Source organism: Diabrotica virgifera, chromosome 3 (genome assembly GCF_917563875.1).
Source record: "Diabrotica virgifera virgifera chromosome 3, PGI_DIABVI_V3a".
Lineage (NCBI taxonomy): Eukaryota > Metazoa > Arthropoda > Insecta > Coleoptera > Chrysomelidae > Diabrotica > Diabrotica virgifera.
The window spans coordinates 107,836,229-107,849,762 of NC_065445.1; the positions used below are offsets into that span (position 1 = coordinate 107,836,229).

Here is a 13,534-nt window from a genome sequence, read left to right on the forward strand (position 1 = left end):
TTGAAGAACCTCCTTCTTGAAGAACCTTCTTTTTTAAATAAAACTTCTGCTTGAATTTTTCGCAAAAATGGTACATGTTTTAAGGGCAAATACTAGAGAATTGCCTAGGGCGTCAATTGACCTAAACGCGGCCCTGCTATGTCCTCTGTATTTTGTGACTCGCAAGGAATTATTTTGATTGATTATTTGAAACATGGAGAATTAATCAATAGCGAGTACTGTCGCAAATCGATGAAAACGATGACAAAACAGGGTTGCCAGATGATTTTTTTTAATTCTCTAAAATTTTTGCTAAAATTTCCCTAGATTTCCCTAACAACTTGACTACCATTTTTACCCTGGAATTCCCTATACATTGTCAATAGGTCTATTCGCGGAGCACATCCTGCGCATGCGCATTACAAAACTGGGCGTTGCATAGGTCGAATTTTTCCCTGTGAACAGCAAATGCGTAAGCATGCTCCCTCTGGGCAAGTTCGGGATGTGCTCTGCGAATAGACCCAGTATTTTTGTATCTTCAAGCAAACCCCGAAATTGGGCAATCCTGGCATTGTACGGAAAATATTGTACACTTCAGCATTGTACTTCCAAACTGTCCAATAATCGAAATGGTCAAAATTAAAAATGATCGAAACGCTCATCGATTCGAATCGATTGTTATTGACAAGCGACACAGCAAATCAAATATCGAATATCTAATATTTTTATATTTTCTATTTATTTATTAGAGTTGTTCTTTTTTGACTCAACAATGTCATAAAATGTTGTGTCCATCTAAATTATAAATAATAATAGTCCAACTACAACAAAATAGATACAATAAAAAGATCAAAATTAATGGTAGCTCTGAAAGAAATGGGAATACGAAATAAATTAAGAAGATTAATACAAATAGGCAAAAATGCACGAATCGGGCTCTCAATTACTTCCACGCCTACCGTATTGGCTCCGTGCGTCTCCCCTCTACTTACAGTCACGTGACACGCTGTCAGATTTTGTCAGGACGTTTTAACATTGAGTCTTATGGGATTATTTTGTTAAACTTGAATATTTTATTTTGTAGTGATAATAACCGAATACAATTGTTAGAATTCATTAGTTATTAATTTATAATGTAATTTGCAGTGCAAGAAAATATTTTCTTTTTCGTTAATAAATATTTATTGACATAAACTGCGATAGTGAGGTTATGTATACAAAATCAAACTTATAATCAATATTGGAAAGTGAAGAATTTATATCACATTAAGTGCGTTTTTATTTTCTGTTTATATTAATACATAATATCACTAGTGTGACACGGCATTTTTTTAAATGTCTCATTGGAACATACACAAAGCGTCCTGATAAAATTTCAAAAAACCGCCACCATGAGCAGGTCGGTCGATTTTGCTTTGACACTTTGTTAACGCTCGGAACGTATAGTCCAGCATAGGGATTACGTACACTCGATACGCATCGTATCCGCCATGTTTTCCCGTAAGGCGCTATGGGAAAACATGGCGGATACGATGCGTATCGAGTGTACGTAATCCGGGCCCTGATCTATCCCCAGCGATGAATACCACCTTTTTCCGATCTTAAAAAGATTCTCCGTGGCAAGAGATATCGCCCCGATGAGAAAGTAATCGCCGAAACTGAAGCCTATATTGAAGGCCAAGATAAATCGTTTTACAAGGGCGACATCGAAAAATGAGTAAAGCGTTGGAGTGATTGTATCGCCGATAAAGGATATTATTTGGATGAATTAAGAAATCATTTTTATTGTTCTAAAGGAGTGGAAGAGAAGCTATGGGCGTATGAGCATTTACATTGGAAACTACATAGGTATTGTCTCTTCAATATTCATTTCGCCGATCATCAGGCTGTACAGGATTTATTATATTAGCATCCAAAAATATTAAGAACAATTCATATCGATTTAATTTTTAAAAGTTTTACACAAACATTATTGTTTATAGTAGAATAATTAGGTGACATTGATGTCACAATGTTTCGAGAAAAGACCTAGTGAGCTATTTTGATATTATTAATATTTCATGGTCGATTTGGTGTCAGCAATCATAATAAAAATAATCACTAGTTTATTTATAGATACGGAGAAAGTATTAGGGATCATTCATCATTCTTCTTTATTCATTATTCAGACATCAAGTAGTTAGAATGTAGACTTTGTCCACCAACTCGTTACTGGTATATTTAGTGTTGATAAATAAATATACATATATCTGGTAATAGTGTTCGAGTTAATCAACCCCATCATAGGGGGTAAACTACCCCTACCACCATAAGGCTGTACTCGCTCAAGAAACATCCGACTTGAAATTTATGTTAACTCGTCTATATGCAGTATACAATAAATGGGGTTTAAACCTTACGAACGTTACGAACCAAGGACCATGGAATATGGAGATTTGGATGAAGAGGACGTCCAGGAGAGGAATAGATGGCGGTTGTTTTACTAGTTAGGCCCGTGACTTATTGACCTACGTGTTAATTAAAAAAATCCTATAAGCAGTAAGAGTAGTAGCTGCTCAATTATATGATTCTCACATGTTGATTTGGAAAATAATCAAATACCCGATTAATTTTTGAAGTTATACTTCTTTAGGCACGAGGGTGAATTTTGACATTACCTGGCACATGCGCACACCGACAGTATGGTATTAGTCGCTATACCTTTTAAGTTATGTAGCGCAAATAAGATGTGCGTGAAAAGAATATATTATTAGTGTTTTTAGTAAATATATTTATTATAATTTTTATGTCTGTGGATTTGTCTTCCTCCTTATAAGTATTATTGAAAATGTTTATTTTCAATTAATATATCTGTCACCGTGATTGTAATTATGTCCGAGAAATGATCGACTGAATACAAAAGCGGTGGTAGCTGATCGATAGAGTATTCGCCTAGGGATCTAGAGGTCCCCTGTTCGAATCCTGACAGACATATATACAGGGTGAGTCACCACTAACGGGACGGAAGATTACAGCTAAACGATAAAAGATTTAAAAAAAATTTAAATTGATTAGTTTGTAAGTTGATAAAAGCTACATTTTAAAATTATTTTGAAATATACAGGATGCCCCAATAAATGCCGGCGTATCAAAGTTATATTTTTTCTTATGGAACATCCTGTATTTGATTGCATTTTTTAATTTTCCGCAAAAAATAAGGTATAGTTACATAAGGCTTCCCTATACCTATGTACAGAGTGTTCTGAGTTATGTTGACTTTTCTTAAAATGTAAAGTTTTAAAAGAAGGCTTATTCTCAAGTTATTTAAGAAATTATAAAAACATTACTTTTACATCTAAATAGTTGGATATTAGTTTAATGTATTCTATGATTAATTATTATACATTTGTCTACAGGGTGTTCAAAATTTACAGTTTCATTATAGGAGTATTCAATGTGTCATATGATGCTTATTTTAAATGGAACACCATGTATATTAATAAATAATTATACTAACCAAATTTACCTCTTTCGAATGGTATATGAATGTCCTATACCTAGGTGTCATAGTTTTTGCGTAATTTACAATTATTTAAATTATTAATCTGTAAATCGATTTTAAAACAAAAGATTAATGTCATTGTATGACATTGTCGGTTTATGACAGTACGGTCTGGTAATTAGCAAAACTATAAACATCCGTGTATGATATTCATTTTTTTTTACTTAAAAATGGCTTTGGAAGAGCCAATTACATTCAAATTTAATTGTTCCTAAAAATGAATAATCACATTATCTATGAAAGAGTAGACATGCTACTTTGCATTGGGGAATATTTTTAAAATTTTCTCTTAGCTTCTAAAGTTTACGCTTAAAAGTATCCTAATAGAGGACACCCAAAAAAGGACGTTTTTGAGAAATTTCTCGATAGATTCCGTGCTGCTGGTAATTTTGCATAGGTAGGAAAAGTTAAATAAAGTAAACCATTTATTTTTGATGACGTCAACGAACTTGATGTCCTGCTTTCTGTTACGGAAAACCCAAATACTAGTACCTACGTGAAAAATGTCGAGTCAATTGGAGAGCAGTCTAACAAGTGTATGTAGAATACATAAGAAAAACCACTATCATCCGTATAAAACTCAACTACACCAGCATTAGACAGAACAGGAACGTTTAACTTTTCGTTTATAGACTTTAGAATTTGGAGAAGATCCTGATTTTTTTTAAGAATGTATTATGTACAGAGGAATCTACCTACTTTTAATAATAATCGTCTAGTTAATAGACATAGCTTTCATTTTATTATGATACAGTAAACAAACATTTTAATGTTGATCGCCAACACCGATGAAGTGTTAATGTTTGGGGCAGTATTCTGAGCCAGTACGTTATCGACCCATATTTTTTTGACGAAAATCTGAATGGAGCAACTTTTTTAAATTTCTTAAAACAAGTTTTTTGAATCCTTCTTAAAACCTTCCACTTAGCGTGCGAACAAACATGTGGCTCCAAGTGGACGGAGCTCCTGCTTATTTTTGACGTGATGTTAAGAACAACCTCAACATAAAATTTAGAAATAAATGGATAGATTGATTCGGTCCATATATTTGGCCACCTAGGTCACCAGGATTGACCAAGATGAATTTTTTTAAATAAGGTTATATTAAAAATATTGTAAATGCTGCACTTCCTAACCCAGAAACCTGTGTTTAGTACAATCTTTGATTAATATACATGGTGTTCTAATAAAATACCCATCATATTATGCTACATTGAATAATCTAATAATGAAACTGTAAATTTTGAACACCCTGTAAATAAATGTGTAATAATTAATCATGGAATGCATTAATTATAAGATAATTACCAGACCGTATTGTCATGAAATGACAATGTCATGCAATGACATTAATTAACTTCATCTTTTGTTTTAAAATCGATTTACAGAGTAAGAATTTAAATAATTGTAAATTACGCAAAAACTATGAGACCTAGGTATAGGACATCCATATATCATTCGAAAGAGGTAAATTTGTTAAGTATTATTATTCATTAATATACATGGTGTTCCATTTAAAATACGCATCATATGACACAATGAATACCCCACTAATGAAACTATAAATTTTGAACACCCTGTAGACAAATGTGTAATAATTAATCATGGAATACATTCAACCAATATCCAACTATTTAGATGTAAAAGTAATGTTTTTATAATTTCTTAAATAACTTGAGAATAAGCCTTCTTTTAAAACTTTACATTTTAAGAAAAGTCGACATAACTCAGAACACTCTGTACATAGGTATAGGGAAGCCTTATGAAACTATACCTCATTTTTTGCGGAAAATTAAAAAATGCAATAAAATACAGGGTGTTCCATAAGAAAAAATATAACTTTGATACGCCGCCATTTATTGGGACAGCCTGTATATTTCAAAATAATTTTAAAATGTAGCGTTTATCAACTTACAAACTATTCAATTTAAATTTTTTTCAAATCTTTTACCGTTTCGCTGTAATATTCCGTCCCGTTAGTGGTGACTCACCCTGTATATATAATATATATATATATATATATATATATATATATATATATATATATATATATTCAAAGTGATTATTTCGACCAAAAACAATAAATAAATCTGTAGGAAATATCAGGTATGTGGTCTATAATAAAAAATCTTTATTTTATATATATATATATATATATATATATATATATATATATATATATATATATATATATATATATATATGATTGTTAATATGTAATGACTGTTGGAATGTAATAAAAATTTTATTGGGGAATGCAGTCAATAAATATTTGGGCTATTCAGTGAAACACTTTGAACTTATTAGTCGAGCTTTCGAAAATTTTATTTTCTTTATCAAGACTATCTACAAATAAAAATGTTTAAATTTAGATAAAACTCAAAACAAAACTTAACTTACTGCTCGTGGTTACAAATTAATAATTATACAACTTATATAAAAACATGAAAATTTCTTAAAAGTAATATGTAAACGTAAAAATTTTGATAGTATGTCAATTAGACATCACTCAAAAAAATGTCGTTGGACTACTATAATAATTCGATAGGTTGGGAAAGAAATTAATGACATAATTTGTTGTAATTTATGATAGAAGAAATAAAAAAAAAATTTTATTTTAGGTAGAATTATTAGTAATATTTCAACAAATTTTAATAAGACAAAATGTTATTATAAATGATACTTAATTTATCAATGTCAGATCTCTTATTAATGCAATTTGATTTTTTTATCCAAACCATTTCTTTAAATTCTCTTTTGCGTAAATTAATTTCCCTTTCTAAAATTGTGGTTTCTTGAAACATGAAAACATGATCATCATTAATCACATGTTCTGCCAAGGCACAAGATGGGACATTTCTCTTAATATCACTTTTGTGTGAAGTTAATCTAAGGGATAAATTCCTTGAGGTTTGACCAACGTAACATTTAAATATTACGTATCACTTGTGGTAAATGTTACGTTGGTCAAACCTCAAGGAATTTATCCCTTAGATTAACTTCACACAAAAGTGATATTAAGAGAAATGTCCCATCTTGTGCCTTGGCAGAACATGTGATTAATGATGATCATGTTTTCATGTTTCAAGAAACCACAATTTTAGAAAGGGAAATTAATTTACGCAAAAGAGAATTTAAAGAAATGGTTTGGATAAAAAAATCAAATTGCATTAATAAGAGATCTGACATTGATAAATTAAGTATCATTTATAATAACATTTTGTCTTATTAAAATTTGTTGAAATATTACTAATAATTCTACCTAAAATAAAATTTTTTTTTTATTTCTTCTATCATAAATTACAACAAATTATGTCATTAATTTCTTTCCCAACCTATCGAATTATTATAGTAGTCCAACGACATTTTTTTGAGTGATGTCTAATTGACATACTATCAAAATTTTTACGTTTACATATTACTTTTAAGAAATTTTCATGTTTTTATATAAGTTGTATAATTATTAATTTGTAACCACGAGCAGTAAGTTAAGTTTTGTTTTGAGTTTTATCTAAATTTAAACATTTTTATTTGTAGATAGTCTTGATAAAGAAAATAAAATTTTCGAAAGCTCGACTAATAAGTTCAAAGTGTTTCACTGAATAGCCCAAATATTTATTGACTGCATTCCCCAATAAAAAAAAAAAAAAAATTTTTATTATATATATATATATATATATATATATTCTTTTTTTTATTTTTTGTATTCTATTTGTTCGTTCTAAAATTAGTTTAATATTTAAATACAATACAAAAACTGTTTAAAGTAGATAGGTATATTGTTTTCGTTGAAATCATATTATGAAGTTAGATTATATTATAATAGAAGTATAACTTCTTGCGTGCGTACAAAGTACACACACATTCTATTTTTAATATACAGAAACAATAACATACCTTAGAATTATTGTCAAACTTTTCACAAGTATGAAGATCTTCTACATACGATTCAGGCCTAGGAAATCCACTTTTAACTGAGTAACGTAATAGTGTGTGTATAATAGAATCCTTACGAACCCTCACTGCTCTGTTTTCCAACCACCAATTTACTTCTCGGTCAAGCATATCTATATTTTTTTTAATGAATGTTATATTTTTCGTAGCGTCATAATAGAGCCCAGCTATTAACGATAAAAGAGGAGGTTGGGATCTATTCAGGTAATAGACTCTGCTTCCATTTGGAACAAAACCATATCTATAACAAAGATAAACTTAATATTAACAGAAGAAAGATATTAATAAAGATCAAAATACAGTTGAGTCCTGGGCCCGTAGCACGCCAAATAGAATTCTATTTTGCTGACGTCATAAAATAAAATTTCATAATGGGAGAATCGGCGGTTGCTAGGCAACGTGACGTCACTAAAATAGAATTCCAGGTGCGGAGTCACGCCAAATATAATTCTATTGTAGTGACGTCACGTTGCCTAGCCACCGTCGATTTTCCCATTATGAAATTCTATTTTGTGACGTCAGCAAAATAGAATTATATTTTAGTGACGTCACGTTGCCTAGCAACCGTCGATTCTCCCATTATGAAATTCTATTTTGTGACGTCAGCAAAATAGAATTCTATTTTAGTGACGTCACGTTGCCTAGCAACCGTCGATTCTCCCATTGAGAAATTCGATTTTGTGACGTCAGCAAAATAGAATTCTATTTGGTGTGCTCTGGGCCCAGGATTCTTTACTCGTGCGTCATCATTTAAAGCACACTTACGAATAAGTCAGAAATTTACTCCACGCAACAGCAAGTCACAGAAAGTGGCTACTACTCCGATAACGGGATATATTATAAAATTTGACGTTATCAAATAAATAGAATGTCAAATGTAAGTTTTGCTTTAAAATTTTGGTGCAGAATTACAGCTACATTTGAACTAGCTTAATAAATTCTTTTAATATCATTAGTGATTATTAATTAACCATTTATAAAAAAATATAATTAATATTTTCTTTTGTAAATGGTGTATTTTAAGAAGTATGGAAAGGTAAGTTGGCAACACTTTTAACTAGCGGCCGTTTTGACAGCTGCCAAATAATTTAAGTATAGACCATTCCAACATGCTGTCAATATTAAATCAATCTGACAGCGGGGAGGCAAACATAAAAAATGTGATTCTGTAATTTCTTAATGTGTTTTAGATCATTTTAGAGTTGCGTTTATTTGTAATTTTGTTTTGTAAAAGGATTAATTTAACATTTTTACTGGAAGAATCGATAATATGCTTCATTTCTGAGATGTGTTTTGAAGTGTGATGCGAAGTAATCGTGATAAAGTTCAGTTTTATCGGTTACCATGTTATCATGTACAGCTGGTTCCCAAAAAAACTGATAGGACTCTTAGTAAAATTTGATTATTTTGAGCAGTGTATTTGATTGGTCTGATATTATATTATATTTATTATGACAGAAAAATAATAAAATAAACAAACAAACAACAAACAACAAACAACTGATTACATATGTTAATTCATATATTAAAGTAATATAAATATTAACATCATATATTAAAAGGATTCTCTTCTAATCCCTCAAAAAGCGTACGATCTTCATGAGCGGTAGATTTTTTTGGTCTTCCAGAACCTTGCTTTCTTTCGAGAGTTTCTTGTTCTCTCCATATTTTATTAAGATTAAAAAATGTTGTTCTGCTTACGTTAAAGTGGTTCGCTTCAGAAGATAGTGACCAACCATCTTCTAATTTCGTTACAATTCTTGCTTTTAGTTCTTTGCTAGCATGTGGAACCATTTTTTGAGGTTGAACAAAATAAGTTATCTGACAAATTTTAAGATTTGGTAGTGACAGTGACAGTATGTAAATAATAAGTATTTATCCTTCAAAATACACTGCTCAATTTTCTACAAAATACGCTTTAAGAGTCGTATCAGTTTTTTTGGAACCAGCTGTACATGTAGTTGGTGTCTTGTTACATTTTAAGCATGAAACCAACTAAACTAAATAAGTTATTATATGAGAGACAAAAACAATGGCTAAATATAATCTAATAAAGCTATAAAATGTCCTATAAAAATTCTAATTACCTAACTTCTGTACCTACTAGCACTAGCAGCATCTGTATTGTCTACCAACAACTTTCGAAAATATTCACTCATCTTTATTTATTCACTGCTTAAAACTAAATACAGTCGTTCAAGTACTTCTACAACTAAAAACTACATAAAATCAACAACAAAATGTTCGCAAAATACAACTAAAAAACTGTTTATTATAGGGGTAAAAAATTTAAATAGATAAATAGTTTTATTAGGAATTTAATAAAATGAATTAAATACTTTACTTTCTAACTAGCGAGATAAGGTTCTCCAGCATTCCTCTAGCAGTCTCTTTCATTCCACATATCAGTAACCCCTTAACTATCCAGTAAGAATCCCAGTAATAAATTTCTTTGAATCTTCCACCAGGTATAATAAAACCATTCGGCAACGAAATCAACGAATGCTGCGCCGGATGTTTAGAAACAGTGCTATTAACTTTCCTAGCCAGTAATGGCCAAATATTATTCAGTTTCTTGGCAAAACTTTTCACTCCAGTATCGTTGATTTTAGTTAAGAAACTTGGATTGTCTTTGTAGTCTGGAGGAGTCCATTTTACCAACTCACCTTCGGAAGAAAAACAATCTTTTATAAAACGGGTTATGTTGATCTTTGTAGGACGATTTTTAGTGCTAACCATTAATTTGTTAAACCTGTCAAGAGTAACGTTCTCCGGATACTTCTGTACCAGGTCTACAAATGTCTTGGAATCGTTAAATACTCCAGATTTTTGGACTACATCTAATAAGTTTCCTTTGCAGTACACGTTACTTGTACATAAGTCTGTAAGTACTATAGAAAAAGCTTGTTGACTCACAAAAAATATGATCGTTGCTATTGTAACTAATCTCTTCATTTTATCTGAAAAAGAATAGAATCTACATTAATTTTTTAATATTTATCTGAAAACAACAAATTATATTTTCCTAGTCTTTAAACTGACAAAAAACATATTGACAATGTCAAAATTAAAATCTTAATACAATAAACAGTTAATTTATAGATAATACCAAACTATAAGTACATAACTTTAATTTTTCCATATTATTATTATTATTTTCTATTATAGTGCTGCGGGGAGTTATCAAAAAGTTAACACGTATAAAAAATATGATCAGGTAGAATTAGAAGAAGACAACGCAAGTCTCATCACAATGTCATTATTTCATTGACACTCTTTTCTTTAGGACGTATATGTATCCGCCAAATTATGTATAATTTGAACCATCGCATCGCTAGATTTGAAAACATGGAGATGTTGAAGAGACGTTGAAGAGGAAGTACGACAAAAAAGCTTAAAAGCAAGTAGGAAGAACAAACACCTAAGACAAGACACAAAAGCAAGAATCTATAAAGCAGCAATTAGACCTATATTGACATACACGGCGGAGACAAGACCTGACACATCTAAAACGAGACGACCACTATAAACAACAGAGATGAAAATATTCCGACGAATATCAAGGAAAAGTCTGTTTAATAGGGAGAGAAGCGAAAACATAAGAAGATCATGCAATGTAGAAGACATAAATGGATTTTTTTTTGTAAGCATTTATTAACAATCAGAATTACATATTCTATGAGTTAATTTGATAACAAGTACAATAACTTATATCAATGTAGTATTGTACACTAAAATGGCGTTATGAGGTACATCATCCAGCGGTTTCACCTCAGTTTCAGCGAAGATCTATGGGCCATAATCTTCGCAATCTTCTGTTGTTTAGTGGCTGCAGTAATGGTAATATTAATTGGTTGGGGTGGCCTTCCAATTTCTCGTGGTGTCTGTTGGCTCTTTCTTGAATTACTGTTCTGACTAACGGGATGTTTAGGTCTGTATGAAGGGTTTGGTTGGAAATGTACCACGGGGCATTTGCGATGTTGCGTAGAATTTTTGATTGAGTTCTTTAGATAATTTTTGTGTTTGATTTGCTGGCACAACTCCATAGTTCTATACCGTGCGTCCATATAGGTTTGATGACTGTTTTATAAATCAGCAGTTTGTTCTCAATTGAGAGTCGAGATTTTCTACCTATAAGCCAATTAATTTCTTTCACTCTCAACTCAATTTGTTTCTTCTTCTTTAAAATGTGTTGTTTCCAGTTTAATTCAGAATCAAGATGAAGCCCTAGGTATTTGACGATATTCTGTTGTGGTATGTTGACTTGATTAAGGCTTTCCTTAGTGTGAAAGTTATATGTGTTGACTTAGTTCCATTAGCTTTTATCTTCCATTTCTTTAACCACTGTCCAATTTGGTCTAGGTGTTCTTGAAGTTTTAATACTGCAGCTCTTGGATCCTCTTCAGTTGCAAATATTGCTGTGTCATCAGCGAAAATTCCAATGGTGGTTTGTGGAGAGGTTGGTAAATCGGATGTCTACAGTACATAAAGAAGTGGACCCAATATACTACCTTGTGGGACTCCTGATTGAATTTTGTTACGGTTTGATAGTTCATCCTTCACTTTAGTTTCAAATTCTCTGTGATTTAGATATGATTTTAATAAGTCAAAGTATTTGTTGGGTAGGGATTTTTTGATTTTATAAAGTAATCCTGGGTGCCATACCTTATCAAATGCTTGGCTGATGTCCAGAAAGGCTGCTGTGCAATACTGTTTATTGTCCAAAGCTCTATTAATTACATTTGATATGCGATGGCATTGTTGCACTGTAGAATGACCTTGCCGGAATCCAAATTGGTGTTCTGCGATCCAGTTTTGGAATTCTAGGTCGCTCATAATTCTTTTAAGTAACAGCTTTTCAAGAAGTTTTGACATTATTGGCAGTAGACTTATTGGGTGGTATGATGAAACATCCGTTAAAGCTTTACCAGGTTTCGGTATCATAATTACTTGGGCAATTTTTAGTGATATAGGCCAATAATTAAGTCTTAAGATTGCATTTAATATGTACAATAACTTCATTATACCTTTTTTAGGAAGTTGTTTTAGCATTGTTGCTGTTATGAGATCAGTGCCTGGTGCCTTCTTTTCATTTAAATGATTAATTTCATCTTTGATCTCCTTCGGTGTAATTAAAGTTAGTCGCTCTCGTTGATTAATTGGTAAGGCTAGTTCCAGCTCTACTTCTTGTACTTGGTCATTGTCGTGTGGCTTGAAGACTTCAGTTAGATGTTCAGCGAATAAATCAGCTTTTTCTTTGTTGCTTTTTGCCCATGGTTCTGGTGGTATTGAGTTTTTCCGAATTGGAGGTGAAGTATTTATTGGTTTATTTTTGATTGGTATCCAGATAGTTATATTGACGCGAAAGGTTTGATACATAGTTTTCAAATGAGTTGTTTCTCATCTGTTCTAGAGCTGTTTTTAAGTTTCTAGTTTTGTTATTATAAATTGTCCTGTCGTCTGGTCTGTGAGTTCTTTACCAAATTGATCTGGCTTTTCGTTTTAAATGGATGGGTGACAAAACGGAAACAGGAGTGGAACGACATTTTAGTAGAATGCAGAGGATAGGATAGTACGAATAGCATGAGATAAGTCACCAAATAGAAGAAGAAGTATTGACAGACCAAGATGGTGCGATAACTTAAACAATTTAGGAGGCTAATATTCAAGAAGAAACAGGTTTTAAAGCCTACATACAAGAAGGAAGAAGAAGAAGAAGAAGCATCACTAGATTTGAAAACATGAGCCGCTCAGAGGAAAAGTAGTATACCTTCATATAACTTAACTGTTGGTAAATAAAGATTTTTTCATAACTTAAAACTCTCATTAATACTTACTAAGCCAGTTGTGACAGATTCTTGACAATTTTTTGTTGAAATATATCTGGTATGCCGAATTGGAATGATTGAAGTTGATTGTTTCTTTGTAATTAGAAGAATAACATTTCACCAACAAACGTTTTTAAGTTATACCACTTTTCCTCTGAGCGGCTCATATATATAGCGTAACCATAACTTCACCCGACTGAACATGATTACGGTGATACAGTAGCGATCAACA

At 31.5% G+C, this 13,534-nt stretch overlaps 1 protein-coding gene across 2 annotated transcripts in view; it reads right to left on the reverse strand.

Moving 5' to 3' along the window:
- The window catches only part of LOC126882034 (trehalase-like), a 79,918-nt gene that overhangs the window by 24,295 nt on the left and 42,089 nt on the right, over window positions 1-13,534 (reverse strand). For both annotated transcript variants that reach the window (XM_050646810.1, XM_050646811.1), the window contains exons 2-3: window positions 9,819-10,434; window positions 7,418-7,715 (exon numbers count right to left, since the gene is read on the reverse strand). In XM_050646810.1, the coding sequence (XP_050502767.1) occupies window positions 7,418-7,715; window positions 9,819-10,429 (909 nt within the window). In that variant the 5' untranslated portion in view covers window positions 10,430-10,434. The remainder of the gene's footprint in view (window positions 1-7,417; window positions 7,716-9,818; window positions 10,435-13,534) is intronic.